The sequence below is a fragment of the Corvus hawaiiensis genome, chromosome 4 (genome assembly GCF_020740725.1).
Source record: "Corvus hawaiiensis isolate bCorHaw1 chromosome 4, bCorHaw1.pri.cur, whole genome shotgun sequence".
Classification (NCBI taxonomy): Eukaryota; Metazoa; Chordata; class Aves; order Passeriformes; family Corvidae; genus Corvus; species Corvus hawaiiensis.
In genome coordinates this window covers 46,552,400-46,567,919 of record NC_063216.1, presented here as the reverse complement: position 1 = coordinate 46,567,919, position 15,520 = coordinate 46,552,400, and the positions used below count along the sequence as shown (strand labels likewise).

General features: G+C 42.9%; 1 protein-coding gene across 2 annotated transcripts in view; it reads left to right on the top strand.

The window, feature by feature from the left end:
• The window catches only part of SRGAP1 (SLIT-ROBO Rho GTPase activating protein 1), a 146,867-nt gene extending 133,015 nt beyond the window's left edge, over positions 1-13,852 (top strand). For both annotated transcript variants that reach the window (XM_048300795.1, XM_048300796.1), the window contains exons 19-22: positions 7,650-7,830; positions 8,394-8,528; positions 8,655-9,000; positions 10,733-13,852. In XM_048300795.1, the coding sequence (XP_048156752.1) occupies positions 7,650-7,830; positions 8,394-8,528; positions 8,655-9,000; positions 10,733-11,110 (1,040 nt within the window). In that variant the 3' untranslated portion in view covers positions 11,111-13,852. The remainder of the gene's footprint in view (positions 1-7,649; positions 7,831-8,393; positions 8,529-8,654; positions 9,001-10,732) is intronic.
• Positions 13,853-15,520: the final 1,668 nt, after the last annotated feature.

The following is a 15,520-nucleotide window of genomic DNA, read 5'->3' as shown; positions in this document are numbered from 1 at the left end:
GCCAAGTTTCAAGCAAATTTAACAGATAGAAAAGAATTCTCAAAATTGTTATATAACTACTATTTTCGTGAGAGTTAGTAGCCCATTAGAGGTGAAGGATTCAGAATAACACTCTGTTATTCTGTCATAACAATCTGAGAAGAGCAGCAGTGTGAGCTCACTGCCTCTCTGGCCAGCAGGCGACCTAGACAGAGCAAACAGCACACGTGGACTTGGCAGCAGTAGAAACAAAAGCTTCCCCTTGTCCATTTCAGAGGATGTGTGGAGGAAGGAAGAGGAACTGACAGAGCAGAGGAAAGGGGAGGAAAAGAGCTACAGCAGAAAAGGATTTTTTTTTTTAAAGAGTGTCATAAGGGATACTGTTTAGGAGCTGGGACAATTGCTTTAGGGAAGGGAAACCGGACGGTGTACGTATAGGAAACCTGGCTGCACTGGTCCCATTGCACCGAGAGCAAAGTAAACAATAGTTCCACTCTAGCTGTACCCATCGGCTTTGTCACGTACTCAAGCTGTCAGTGGCAGATTGTCTGCCTCTTCGCCTTTGCCAAGGTGAGGAGGGGCAGGCAGAGTCTGTCAATGCAGCTGTTTGGAGAGAAGGGACATTTGGGTGGGCGGACATTACAGAAGGGGGGAAAACTGAGGGTAGGAGAGAAATCTTGATCTTCTGCCTGGGTGTATAGCCATGCCTGTGCAGCAGGGAGTACCGACAGCTCTATGAGACAGGCTGTGCATGGGCTCCTCTTGACCAGCTCTGTACAGCTAAACCCACCATCTTTCTACAGCACTTCTCTTCTAAACAGTGTGACCAAACTCATAATTGCACTTTATTTTTCCAAGACAGTATAGCTATACTTTAGAAGAACTCCTTCTTCCATTGGAGGTGTGAAGCAAGAGTGGAAGCTGAGGAAGTCCGCCTGTCTCTCATTTAGAGAACAAGTGAAGTGCAGGTGACACACCAGTTCAATATATTGGGGCCAACTTCAGGGTCACATGACCAAACCGAGAGGCAAAGGCACAAGTGGACATGGAGAAGTGCAGCTTTTCAGCAGCCATCAAAAGCAGTTACTTCAAAGCCATGCCTAAGAAAGCAGGATCCAGAGGAGCAGGACTGTGGCATCTGTGCCTTGATCATCATGGGCTCTATCCCACCACTGTGTTGTTATACCAGTTTTACACTCCTGTCCTAGTATTACTTGTGTTATGACTGTGTCACTGGGGAAGACAAACCCTGAAGAGAGTACCTGTCAACAGGACAAAGTTCTGTTAAGAGATTTAACTGCTCAAGACATGCGTTTTTGTTCACCAGATCAGCCAGTAGTTTAATTCTAGTTGCCTCATCACATCTTTTTAATTAATTCAGTGCCAAAAGGAAGCGGACATTTGTGTTTACAGAGAAATAATTGTTAGCACAAAAATAATCGTAAGCTAGGTAAACACTGCTGCAAAGCTGAAGATTAACAAGCCTGGATCGCACACAAAAACTGTTGGTCTTCAACTCCCAACCTGCAAGCTCTAACCCATTTTTTTCCATGGATATGGCTTTCTGTTGTAATAGCACATGTTTCTAATGTAGGTTACAGACTTTAAATTAAATGCACTGACTCTCTCTTTGCACATACATTCATGTGTTTGTGCTCTGGACAGTTCCTTTTATAAAATATTACTTAGACCAGAAATGAGGATAGGTGAGATTTTTTCAGTTTGCTTATTGAACTTCATGCGAGTCACTGATTGACATGTGATGGATAAAAGAAACCCCTTCTACTAAAGGGTCTGGAGTATTTTGGGGGTTTAATATGATTGATTCATTGATTATAAGCTGGATGCATCACTACCAGCTGAATGTGGAGAGAGAGAAAGGGAGGTGCTGCATTGCTGCTGTATTGATCAGACACGTGGTATTTACATGGTTCCCTCTGTTAGGACATGGAAGAAGCAGATTCTGTAAGTGCTAAGGGGTTTTTTGCATGTTGAAAATCTTACTAGTTTTATGCTAAAATGTTGTATATATATGTAAGACTAAGCAGCCTACCCCACAGGAATTACAGGGTCATTGAAACATAATCCAGAGGTTACGGTCAAAACCAAAAGGATTTCTTTTACTTACTGTTGCTATAAAGTTAAACTGCAAGTGGCTCTCTCTGTGCCTACTAGAAAAAATGTAGGGGCTGTGTCAGTAGTGCTAGAAATGTTTCGTTACAATTTGGAAAACAGCAAGACTTTAAAAATTGAAAATTAAATTATGTCTGCAGAGATAAAATGCAGTAGATTGGGGGAAAAAAGACTAGCACATGTAAATGAGCATATAAATACTTTGTAACTGCTTTATTTTAAGCATATAAATTGTTGTGGTTTTTTTCCCCTAAGTTTACTGGTGTTCATGTATTTAAGTTGATCACTGAAAAGGGAAGCGGGAAAGAGAAGGAGCTGCATTTTACTGTGGTGTTTTCAGGCTTTTCTAGATGTGCAGAAAGTATCCTGATAAGGAAAACATATAAGTCTTTCCTTTCTCCTAAATCTGGAAATGAAATTTAATTTGGTAAGTTCAGAACATTTGTACTCAAGCTGAGACGCAAAAAAAATCTATCTGTAATTTTGCTGCAGACAGACCTTTACCTGAAAAGGTCTCTGCAGTAAAGATTCGAAGGACATTGTTCATGTTTTACTGAAACAGCTGTTAGCATATTTCCTTTACCTTCAAACTGATGGAGATTTTTTGTTCTTCTTGGAGTCATATGGTAAAGGGTGACTAGATCTGTTTGCAAAGGAAGTAAACATTTCCTGAGGAAGTTAGACAGATGGAGTTCTGCTAGGAAAACATACATAAAATTAATACCATACTCTTCATAGATATCTCATAAACTTAGGATAAAACTTTAGATGGTATTTCTGCTGAAAACAAAACTTATAGGGACATGTCAGACTGTAAGTTGTTGTACTCCCAACACATAGTCATTTTCTTGCCCTTCAGTAGTGCATGCTGTGATCGACACTTTGCCAAATTCTGTTTTGTCAACACTTTGCAACACTTTGTGCTTTTGCTCTTCCAAATCAGAGAACTGCTGTCCTGAGGACAGGACTTTGAAATTGCAAAACCACTCTATTCAAAACCGCTCATTGATGGGATGCAGAAGAAGATAAAGAAATAGGGAGATAGCATCTTCCTGGGGAGTTCAAGGACATGCTTTATTCTCAACAGACAGGGTACCCCTGGGAAAACTGAGGAAGTACAGAGCAGAGCAACAGCAACTCCTGTAGAAAAAGTGCAGGGGATGGTGTCCCCTCCTTTCCTTAGCTCCTTGTGCCCTGAGGCACAGAGGGCAGCCCAGTGCCAATTCAGTGCCATCACCTCTGTAGGGAGGTTAGGTCTACCTCTGCACTCTGGTCCCAAAACTAAAACTAGCGCTTACATTTCTTCTGGCCTTTCTGCTCTCCTGAGCAGCAGAAGTTTTTCCCACAGTTCTTCAGTTTGTCCTAATTTTTCACTTCCATTAGCATTGCCTGATTCACTAGGGATGATAGTTGGTGAGATCCTGTATGTCATCAAATACTTCTCTCTACTTTAGGTGAATACCCGCAGGTATGGACAGAGCAGTGCAATTACACTTCCTTCCAAGCTGTCAATTCTACTGTTAGACATTCAGTTCCACAAAGAATTTGAGTTACAGATCCCAAATTTAGCTTTCATTGCCTTAGCTTTTTGGAAATACTCGTCTGTCATTCAGTAACCTTGATATTAAATGGCTTAACTTTCCAAAATGCATTTATTTCTAGTAGTAACTGTCATGGTACTTTGGTTTTCACTATTAAAGCTTGACCTGTAACAAGGTGAATTACTATTTAAGTACAGTCTCAGTGCTGTTTGCTGTAGGAAAGTTGTCTCTCTGTATAAAGAAAACACCCCTTTCACTGTAGAAAGTTATCTGTGTATAAAGAAAAGAACCCACCCTTTTCACTATAGGAATACCTGTCTGAACTTATTTTTTGTCCTTTTTACAAAATCTGTGTGAAATCTACTGCGCACTCCTCCCTGAGGAGGTGGGATTTGTTGCCCAGGCAATCTAATGTACATGTCTCAAAAGTCACATCCATTATGGGTACATTAACAATTCATACAGCTGGTTCCAGTGGGACATCATCATTCAGACCTCTGAGGGACTATGTGAGTCTTGCAGGTGGTAGAAGGATACAGTGAACAGATTCCCATAGCGCACCACACTTAGATTAGCATAATTCCACTGAGTGAGATAGAACTATTTCTAGTTTAGTCCACTAATTTGTAAATAAAAATACCTGTCTAGTCAGTTGTGGGTTACTATGTGGTCTGTTGAAGTTAGCAGAGAAACAGGAAATTCCATAGCTAATCAGTTTATCCCTCAACCCAGTACTCATGAGCATTACCAATTAACTGTGGAGAATGTCTAAGGAAAATATGTGCAGGAAATTTGGGATGTTATGACTTACTGTAGAATTTTTTTGTTTGATTAACTTTTTTTTTTTACATTTTAAAGTATTACGTGTTAGTGAGTGACTGGCTCTCTGAAGCCTGGGAGATCTTATTTCTGAATTCTTGACCAACTCTACCATAACCCATAAATTAGCTGCAGTCTGAGAACAGAGTGTTCATACAAATGTCTGCTCATTTTCAATCCTACCTGGTTCCAGGAATTCCTTCTTACAACAAACTCCACAAGCAATGCATATGATACATGTAAGAACTGTGGGTTTTTGTCGGTGTTACATTATTGCTGTTTGATTTCATACTTGCCCTCTTGAAGGCACTGCAAGATAAACAGGCATGTTTGGTTTTACTTCTTTTCATTTGGCAGTAGTGTCTTTCTGTGCCTTATAGTCACTTTGATGCCATGATGATTTTTTGCCTTTTATACCCCTTTTATATATCTTTTTATAGCTTTTGTATTCTTAGTGGGCTTTAGCCTACATTCTTAGACTTACTTTGTTAAGCTAGGAGACTAAACATCTTAGAAGCCTCATAGTTAGGGATCAGAATGCCCCAGACCCCAAGGTCCTCTCCAGAACACATTCTGTAAACTAAGATAGAACCATCCAGGGGAAGGTTCCTTGGGGAGGGGGGCTCATTCAAGCCTCTCATTGGGGACTGTTTGATAGATCTGCTAATTAGTAGGACCTATAATGATATACCAAATCGATTGTATGTGTGCACTGCGGGGTGCATTTCGGCGCATTCCACCTGGACGTGGTGCACCTAAGGATCCTTAAAATAAATACAGAGGTGAAATCCCTTTTTCCCTTCTAACCATGTTTGATTCTTGATTTTAAGACCAGGAAAAGACATCAGCTTTGTGGCATCTGCATTTTCTGTTAGAGCGAGACTGTAGACAGAATATCTAGAAATGACGACAGGGTAACATACCAGAATATCACACCACCATTAGAGGTTTTCCAGAATGTTTCTTTCTATGTCAACTTTTCTTTGCTTAAAAACATGAAACCAAGAAACCCTTCACCCTCACGCACAAGGGAATGCTGGTGAGGTGAGCGAGACATTCATAGGGGCCGTGATGTTTGTTATAAATTCTCATCAGGCTGAACAAAGACATTGGACACGTGTCAGGAAACTCTTACATTTTATTGTACAGTCACCATAACTTTGGCCACCACCCCTATATTTAGACTCAAAAGGTATTGGCTAACACACCCTTAAATTTCTTACAACAGACTTCCACAAGAGTGGAGATGAACAAGTCCTTAATTTTGTACAGTACACTTCAGTAAGTTCTCAACTCCCACAGCGCACAACCAAAGGTGCTGACTCACAAGCCACAGTACATCTGATATTCAAAGGTGCTGGCTCACAAGCTCTTCCCTCCCACAACAAACGTTAAGGCAGAGTATGGGATAGAATATGATAGCTGTGCTTTGCCCAGGCAAGGCAAGGGAAGAAAACAAAAAATAACACCAGTCCTTAGATCCTGCATTTGTGCTGCTGTGTCAATGGTCCAGAGCAGGAGCTGCGAGACAAAGGAAAAGAGAGAAAGAGAGGAGGAAGACAGAGAAAAGAGAAAAAAAGATAATAGGGTCCTCTACAGCCATCCAGTAGGGATGCATTTTCAGGAATGAATACTGTTATTGCTAGGTTCTTATTTGTATTTATATAATTGAAATAATGTCTACCACCATACGTTACTTTTGTGTTTGTGACAGTGAATTCCCCATATCACTGTATTCCATCTCTGTAAAGTTTCTGAGTTAGTGGCTTCTAAACACGCTGCAGTTTGTCACTGACAGGAACTCTTAACGTGACTGCAGAAGCAGCAGCCTTCTGCAGGTTGGGCAAGTTATTAAAAAAATGAGCTGCAAACTACAACCTCAGTAAAGGTGCTATCATTATGTTTTCATACTGTAGAATGAAGTTAATTTTAAAAAGTCATTCCTGTGCAAAATGTTGTCATAAAGGGACAGTGGCTTTCATTACCAGCCTGGTTCTTTGGGGAATTACAACCTCAGCAATTCTAATTTGCACCAGACAGAAAGTTGCTAAGCTAGTCATTAGCCCAGATGTTAATTTCCATCTAAATATTGCTCTAATTATGTAAAGAAATTAGTAATTTCAGCGACTCTTGAGTTACTGGAATCATCAAAGTATGTGATTTTAAGACCTGTACTTCACAGTTTTTTCTTTATATTTTGAGACTTTGATGACAAAGTTTAATCTGTTGGAGCTCAGGTGCTTTTGGTTTTATGCAGAAGAAATAAGAGGTGGTTAAAATCACAGCTGTTTGCTGGATGCCCGGGCACAGCTTTGGCCATACCTGCAGGGCCCCTTTGCTGACATCAGTAGTTCTCCATCCCAGTGCAGGTTACGGGGTGGAGCCCATTGCCAGGCGTAAAGCTGAATTTACCAGAGCATTAGCCAGGACTGCTGTAGCCAGTGTCTGGCTTCAGAAAACACCGGCCTCCCCTGCAGAAACCAGGGCAGCTCAGGATTTTGGAGCAGGCAGAGCGGCTTTAAGCAACTTGAGGCCACACAGGGACTGTCCCTGTGGTCTGGAGTCATGTGTCTCGCTCCAAAAGGGCATTAAGGAAGTGGATTAAAGCACGGGGCTTCAGTGCTGCGTAAAACACTAGGTTTCAGTAGGTCTGCATGCTCGTCACATAAAAGACAGAAATCCCATGGCCCAGTTAGGCAGGGTATCCCTACTCATGCACAGGCTAATCTTGTCTTCCTTCCTTTACTACTGCAGATGTTAAAAGCACTCACTCCTCTTTACTTTTCCCTTATCACGCTGGTTCCTTGGGCCTTTGATTATTCATCTGAGTTTGTTTATTTTCTTTTTGGAAGTCTTCATTGCCTGGCCTCCATCCCACTCTCCAGCCATGCAGGAGCCCTTCCAGCAGGAGGCAGAGGCCTCTCTCCCGAAGGCAGTTGTTGGAATATTTGAGTATGCTGTTGTTTTCTGCAGTTCCTGAAGCAACCCAGATGTTTCACACCTGGGGCACAGATTGATTATGTTTCTTTGTAAGGGACACATTGTAACTACTGCCTGAAGTCTGCCTTTGTTCGGCTGATCTCTGTCAGAGTGAGCGCTGAGAAAATGCAAAAGATGGGGTTTATGAAACCAAAATGAACCTTATGGAATCTGATATTTGTTGTTCTTCCCACCCAGAGTGCGAGCCCATAGAAGCTATTGCCAAGTTTGACTATGTTGGAAGATCTGCACGAGAACTCTCTTTCAAGAAAGGAGCTTCCCTTCTGCTCTATCACCGAGCATCTGAAGACTGGTGGGAAGGAAGGCACAATGGAATTGATGGCCTTGTCCCTCACCAGTACATAGTGGTGCAGGATATGTAAGCAGTGTCTGGTGTGAATGGGTTCTTGGGTGTAAAGTCTGAAGCGCTTAGCGGTATTTCTCAAATGGGTCAGTGGTTTGAAGGGTCAGATGGATTAAACATCTGCCTTGTATGCAGGATACCTGTCTTTACTGCCCCAAATTGACAGCTCCATCAAAAACTACTACTAGGCTAAGCTACTTCTATGGATGCATTCCGAGTACATTAAGAGACAGATACTGCTTCACCTATTTTAATTTGACTGTCTCTTTGTAGCAGTTACTGACTTTTAACTTCAGAATAGCAAAAGCTGGGGAAATGCAGCCCTGAACTCTTGTTTTACAGTATTAAGCATGTGCTTTGCCAAGGATGACAAAGTTCTTTACAGAAAGGTTACATACACTCAAGTGTAAAGAGCTCAGTAAACAGAAGGATTATAAACAATTTTGGGAGATGTGCAAGGGCTGTAGCGCATTATAACATGCCTGCTTTCCTTAAGGGGATTAAACTCTGAGAGTGCCAAGGTGCTCTGTCACACTTCACTCACTGACTTCTCATCTCACTACCGGTGTTCTGTGCAGGGATGATACTTTCTCAGATACATTGAGCCAAAAAGCAGACAGTGAGGCCAGCAGCGGACCCATAACTGAGGACAAGTCATCATCAAAGGACATGAACTCTCCTACTGACCGTCACTCAGATGTGTATTTAGGAAGGTAAGCTTCAGCATAACATGTTTTCAGTAGTTCTGCTCACAGCTCAGCTAACGCAGTAATTACTCCTCCACATGCTCATGCTGGGTCACTACAACTTGTTCTACAACCATTTCTTCACTGGTGCAGGCAAAGAAAGAGATCGGAACCTCCACCTCCCTTGAGGCGCCCAGGCAGGAGCAGTGACAGCCACTGCCCGGTACACCCACCTCACCCTCTCTCCAACTCAGCCATGGAGCTGGGCTCCCCCAGCCTGGCAACTCACTGCAGTCCCAGAGCCCTCCTTCAGAATCGCAACCTCAACGCCGACAGCCCAGAACGGCGGCGCAGGCCTGGCCACGGCAGCCTCACTAACATCAGCAGGCACGATTCACTGAAGAAGATTGATAGCCCTCCCATTAGAAGGTCTACATCTTCTGGTCAGTACACAGGTTTCAATGACCATAAACCACTGGACCCAGAGTCAATAGCTCAGGTTTGTGTCTTTTTTATTTATGGCACTGTCTGATTTTCTGAGGAGCAAATCTCATTGAATAGCATAGCACAGAGCACATGCACTGGTGGGAAGGTGTGTGCACGGGAATATCCTGCTTGGCTTTCCAAACAGAGTATGTGTGAAAGAAGATGCATTAAGCAATCCTGAGTAAAAGAAACACAAAGGGGAGTAAACGTTGCAGAAGCAATAAAAACAAATTATTTCCCATTATACTGTAATGAAATTGCCTCTGCCATACAGAGCACTAGGACAGTATTACAACAGCTACATAGATCGCTGTGCTCTGTTGAAGGCTGGCCTATTCTGACTTGCATGTAATTAGTGTTCAATTATTTCTCAGTATTATGGTAAGCAGAAAAGTGGTCTGACTGACTAGTAGTGACCAATGCCATTCCAAGCAGAGATTTACAGTCCAAGGTCTTGTGGATTTTATAGTTTTCATACAGTTCATACTGTGTGTTGATTTGATGCATGTGGTAGAACCTGATGTGCAAGACATTGCAGCTGCATAAATTGCGGGCCATCTTACGCCTGTGTGAACAGTCACCAGTCTTATTCCTAGCAGTGAAGGGGTGAAAAGAGTGGAATAGGAAGCACTCTGATCATCAGATTGATCTGTTGTACTGAGCTGGTAACAGCTCTTGAGTAAAGAGATACCTCTATCTTCAGAACTCATTTTGTCTAGGTAGGATAACATGATTAGTAGGGGCACCCTGAGGGTGCTCTATGATTGCAAATGCATTTTACAATAACTCTGGCACTCAAGTTTTAAAATTTAATGTACTGGTAATGCTTACTTTCAAACTCTGCTTCCAGTGAGGAATAGAAGGGACTGACATGCTTATGTACCCATGTATTGGGGTTAGAAAGTGCAGGTGTTTTTACTGTTTTATTTTATTCTAAGCTATTCATTTACTTTCCTGGAACAGCACTGTTTGGCTTAAGGTATCTCTTTTTTATGCCCAGACTGGTGATCATTTGGCAGTGAGAGAACCCAAACTTTGATTAAACTATGTGAAAGTCAGTGTGAGCAGGCAGGGAACACCAGATATTTTAAGCTTAGTTGTATCTCAATACCTCTGAAAAGAAGTAAGCTAGTATCTTGGTGCATTCTTTTAGCCTTCAGGCCAGAAATAAATGAGAATTGGTTTTCTTAGGTGTGCATGCTGAACAATATCTTACAGGTTTTTCCTGTTGAAGATTTAACTCAGTGAAACAAGAGGACAGAAGAGTTGATAGACACACCAACTTTATTTCCTTAGAAAACTAGGTTTTATAATCTGTGTGAGGGAATACAGACCCTGAACACCTGAGACTTAGATGAGAGGAGCAGTTAGCTAAGAGTGAGCAAATGGACTAAAATCTTTACAGTTGTCAGTACCCAAGCGATGACAGAAATCTTCACCACTCAAACACTGCTAAGCAAATATCAATTGCCCTGACAATCACTTCATAAAATGGCTTGCAGATTTTGGTGTAACACCTTTTTCTGATTGTCTCATGTGAACAAGGTTAAATGTTTGTAATGACCACCCAAAGCTGCTATGTTGTCAATTGTAATAAGTCTGGTGGAAATTGATTTTAGCAGTATCATAATTGTTAGAGGATGAAATTAATTCATTTATTTCCTTCCCCATCCCCTTGTTCCTCTGGTGCTTTGCATTCAGTAGCAACATGAATGACATGCTGCTCTCTCTGTGCTCTGACCCAGGACATCGAGGAGACGATGAACACAGCACTGAATGAGCTCCGTGAGCTGGAGCGGCAGAGCTCGGCCAAACACGCCCCTGATGTCGTGTTGGACACCTTGGAGCAAATGAAAAACACCCCCACCCCTGCCACCTCGACAGAATCACTCAGCCCTCTCCACAGCGTTGTTTTAAGGAGCTCCGAGCCTCAGATCCGCCGTAGCACTAGTTCTTCCAGTGACACCATGAGTACTTTCAAGCCCATGGTGGCCCCTAGAATGGGAGTGCAGCTGAAACCTCCTGCTCTTAGGCCAAAACCTATTGTTCTTCCAAAAACAAATCCTAGCATAGGGCCTTCCCCTCCTTCCCAGGGTCCAGCCGACAAATCTTGCACAATGTAGGCAGCTCAGCCACCCACAGTGCCCAGCTGGGGTATGCTAGGGAAAGGGATGGATTAACAATAGAAGTCAGGGCTCCATAACATAATTTGGTCATGTTTGTAACTGGAGAGGCTTTGTTTTTCAGTGTTTTTGAATGTATTGTCTGAAAGTAGCTACATTAACGTGGGCATTTGTATTTTGTATGGTTTCGATTAAACGAAAAACTGGACAATTGTGCATAGTTTAAAAAAAACAAAAACATAGACTTACTTGAAAACTTGATGCTGCACCATTTGTAATAAAATCAACACAGATCACAAACAGCTTGCCACGTTGTAACATACTTCACAGTCTTACTGTAGCTATATAAAAACAGATCCTGCACAAAACTAAGGGGCGGGAGGGGGTTCAGGGGACACGGAGCCCCTCATTTCTGGGTCACCAAACCAAATCTCAAGCAGGTTAGTAAGAACTGAAATCTAGCATGTGAGGATTAAGTGTGTGCGTGTGGAATGTCTAAGTCATCTCAGGCCACATTTCTTAAATTTAAGACACACAAAAAAAAGAAATTCACCAAGCCCTCACAACTCACAATTGGCACCAAGTTTTAGCTTTCTTGTTGGCAGTCTCACTAGAGGCAAGCTCTGGATGGAGCTGGAGGTCACATTGCTCTCACTGATACGAAGCAGCATTCCAGGACACAGCTAAAGCACATCTCCAGGATAGTATCTAGAAACTCCTTTTACAGCCCTCTGTAATAGTGTACCTCTTCCCATGAAGCTAGACCTTCATTCCCTGGTACCACATTTTTTACAAAAGCTAAATTTGTTTGAAGTTCACAGTTAAGCAAGCCAGGCTCTGGGGAGTGTGTGAACCTGTTGGTCCATTAGGCAGCGTGAGGGGCAATTAAAGGGATCAACTACACAGTAATTCAGAGAAGTATCCCGTTGACTTTACTGCTCAGTGTCCAGATAAGGATGTGATATGGGTTGCAGTAGCCCAAGTTTCGAGCTGACCCAGCCGTGCTGACTGCCTTGCACAGCGCAAACGCTCAGTTGTGCTGACGGCAGCAAGACAGGGACTCTGAAGAGGGACTACCCCCTGCCAGTGGTGCAGGGGTCACTCACAGGACAGGCAGCTGAGTTTCTACTGCCTAGATTCAAGCTGACTAAAGTTTTCCATAACCCCTTTCTCCTCCACTTCCCCTTTTTTTTAATGACAGAAATCAGTACCTTTCTTATGTCTGTGCAAGTGGCGACTGTCAACTTTGCTTAGTGCTCTGTTGTTAAACTTCGTTAGGCGTGAACTAAACCTACAGCTGTTTTGCACACTGCAACAGTAAGCCATAATATTATTTCTGTGAACATATTTTCAAACATCCAATCCATAAAAGAAGCTTCAATGAGTAAAATGGGGGAAAAAATCACTTGTGGTCCACCTACAGAAGTACAACTGGCTGTAATTAAGATCTGTCTTTCCACATATTCTGTAAGATCTCACTCTTGGAAAGCTTGAAATTGTACAACTCACTATACATAAACAATCGAGTTTGGGAGGAGAAGAGTAGTGACAAAATTGGATAGACGTAATTGCTGAGGTGACAGGAGTAATTTCCTGTTGTTATTTAGGAGCATTTTATTCCCGCTCTGGTTGACACCTTCTAGACGGGTGATGCAATGCAAAGCTCCAGGTGTGAGAAGTACCCCATGAACTGCCTCTGAGCCCCGAACTATTGCTGGTATTTGCAAACCCTTTTCAATCCAGTCACAGACTTCACACACATCTAGGCTAGAGGCAAGGTCTTGATCGACCACAGTGGGCTGTGCAGCATGGGTCAGCAAACCTCCATCCTAGTCAACTGTACTGCCTGGTCCTAATGCCAGGGCCAGAGCCTAAGCCAGGCCAGCCCCAGCTGCTGACCAGTGCTGGTCTGTAGGGTCTGCTCACTTGTTTGGGACCAGAGACATTTACAAGTAGTTCCCCAGTTTACTTGATTCAATGGAACAAAACTGGAATTTCAGCTTTCATTTACATACAGTTTTGTCTAGCGTTTTTAAATTAACCCACCTGGCACAATTGAGATGGATACCTGTATCTTTAAATTGCATAGGGAATTTTGTATGTTTAAATAACTGTACTGGACTCCATAATGCTTATATTAGAAATTGTTTAGCAAAAGAAAATATTAGAAACAGTGCATTTAGTGAATGCATCCTCTTAGTGCATTCACACAGTTAATGTGTAGTTTGATGGTTATTATAGATACCTTAAAGCATAGTAAGTGGATATGTAACAGGAAAGACTGCTACATCTTCAGGCATACTAAAGGGTAACTCCTGCACACCTAATCCAATCAGTATTGTCCTTTACTGTCAAGTTTGATGAATTGCAGTACTGGTAGCTTCCTGCTTGTTGACTGTTACCTACTTGTGTCAATGTACATCTGTAGTATGTACATGTGAAAGTGCCTTTAAATTTTAGAGGAGCTTTAGCTTTGCTCTTGTACTGTTGCATTTCCATTGCATCATTTCCTGTTCGTGTATGGCTGCATTCCCATTGCATTCCTTCCACTCTTGAAGATCAAATAAAACATGGAAAATCCACAATTCTGGAAGAGAAATGTACTGTTAATCTGTTGTGACAATGCACTTTTATGTATAGTACTGTACATTTTTGGCATGTACCATTACAAGCTTCAGTATACATTCAAGTTTGTTCCTCATAGTGTATCTTTATAATAAAGAAGATAGTTCTGTCTCTGTATGTAGTTTTGCTGGGTAAACCACCATATCTTTCAACATGGATTGACAATCTACTTCCCACATAAGGGAGCATCCAGCACACCAGCCTCCCCCAGCTACCCACACCCCACGCTGCCTCAAGTGCTGTCACCCTCTTGGCCTGAAGAAGCATTTGTTCTTGGAAACTGCCTAACTTAAAGTCCCTCTGTACCTGAAGACTCGTCAAAAAGAGCCACCAACTTCACACAGTTCTGCCTGAGCACCCATCAAGAGCAGTCAATCCTTCTCCCACTGGCTGAGGAAACCCCTGGCTGCCCACTTGGCCAAACACCCTGCCACCCCACCTCCTACTTCCTGCAGGAAAAATGGGGTGAATAAAACACTCCAGCTTACATATTTTAAAAATAGAGTGAAAAGAATAAAAAAAGGGACATTTCTTAAAATGGGGATATTTCTTGGAACAAAAGAAGAGATGGTATCAGGCTGGGAGGGGGTGGGAGTAGTGCCACAGTTAAGGGTTATATTCAGTGACCTTATGTCTGAGAAATGGTGGCGATACACACCCTCACAGCTGGCTCCAGGGACCAGGGAGTCTGTGATTGTCAGGCTGACAGCTGCATGAGAGATGTTCTGCCATACATGGATCAGATGCTATCAAGGACAATTCCTGGGCTTGGACTACAGCTGCCCAAATAGGCTCGCCATGCTGTCCTACATAAATATTTAGGAGGAGAAGAGCTGTTTGGAAATGTGTTCTCAATCCTTGCTGAAAAAACCCAAACCAGTCATCCCTGGTTGTTGTTGAGGACGACCACGTGCCTGAAGAAGACAAATGCCCCGTTCCTGGAAGAGCTCAAGGCCAGGCTGGATGGAGCTTTAATCAATCTTCCTAAGGTGGAAGGTGTCCCTGCCTATGGTGGGGGATGGTGCTTTCCAACCCAAACCATGCTATGATTCTGTGTCAGGCAGTGTGGGGTGGTGTGGGGGAAGGCGCCCAGCAGCCACCCCAGCTCAGAGCAGGGCTGTCACTCCTCTTGCTGAGAAGCTGCCGTAATGCAACTGCTCATCCATCAGCCCATGGCAGCAGCCTTTGCGCTGCAGCGTCCAGTGACCTACTTTGAGTATTTCTTCTTGTCCCCTACTGCACAAAAGCTGACTAAGGCACACAGGAGGGGACAGCAAAGGTCATTCTTCATTCAAGGTCCTGCACAGCCCAGAGGATGCATAACCCAATTTCCACAGTCAGATCATTCACTGGTGAGGGGAGGGGCTTATGTGGTGGCTTTTAATCTGTTTTAAAATAAATAAGAAAACACAAGAAGAGGAGTCTCCTCTTGTTTTATAATATCAAGTTTCAGTGTTGCACTGTGCTGACTTCCTAGCTTCCTTCAGTTTTTGTAGTGGAAAGGAGCCCAGCTCTCTTGGAGACAGCCAAAGCTTTTGGCAGGTGGTGGAGGAACTGCTGACTCTACTGGTGCTCAAAAAGCAAAAGGCTGATGAGCTGTTTTGCTGAGAAAAGTGTATTGGCTGAGCAGAAAAAGAGTAGCAGTGGCAGTAGAGTGTTTAGCTCTCAGGCCACTGCTGCAAATCATTGTTTCAAGCCACATGCGGCTCCAGGATGTGGCATTGCCCTGGCCTGCTCAAATGCCTCCTCAGACAGCATAAGGAAACCACAGAGGATCCACCCAGG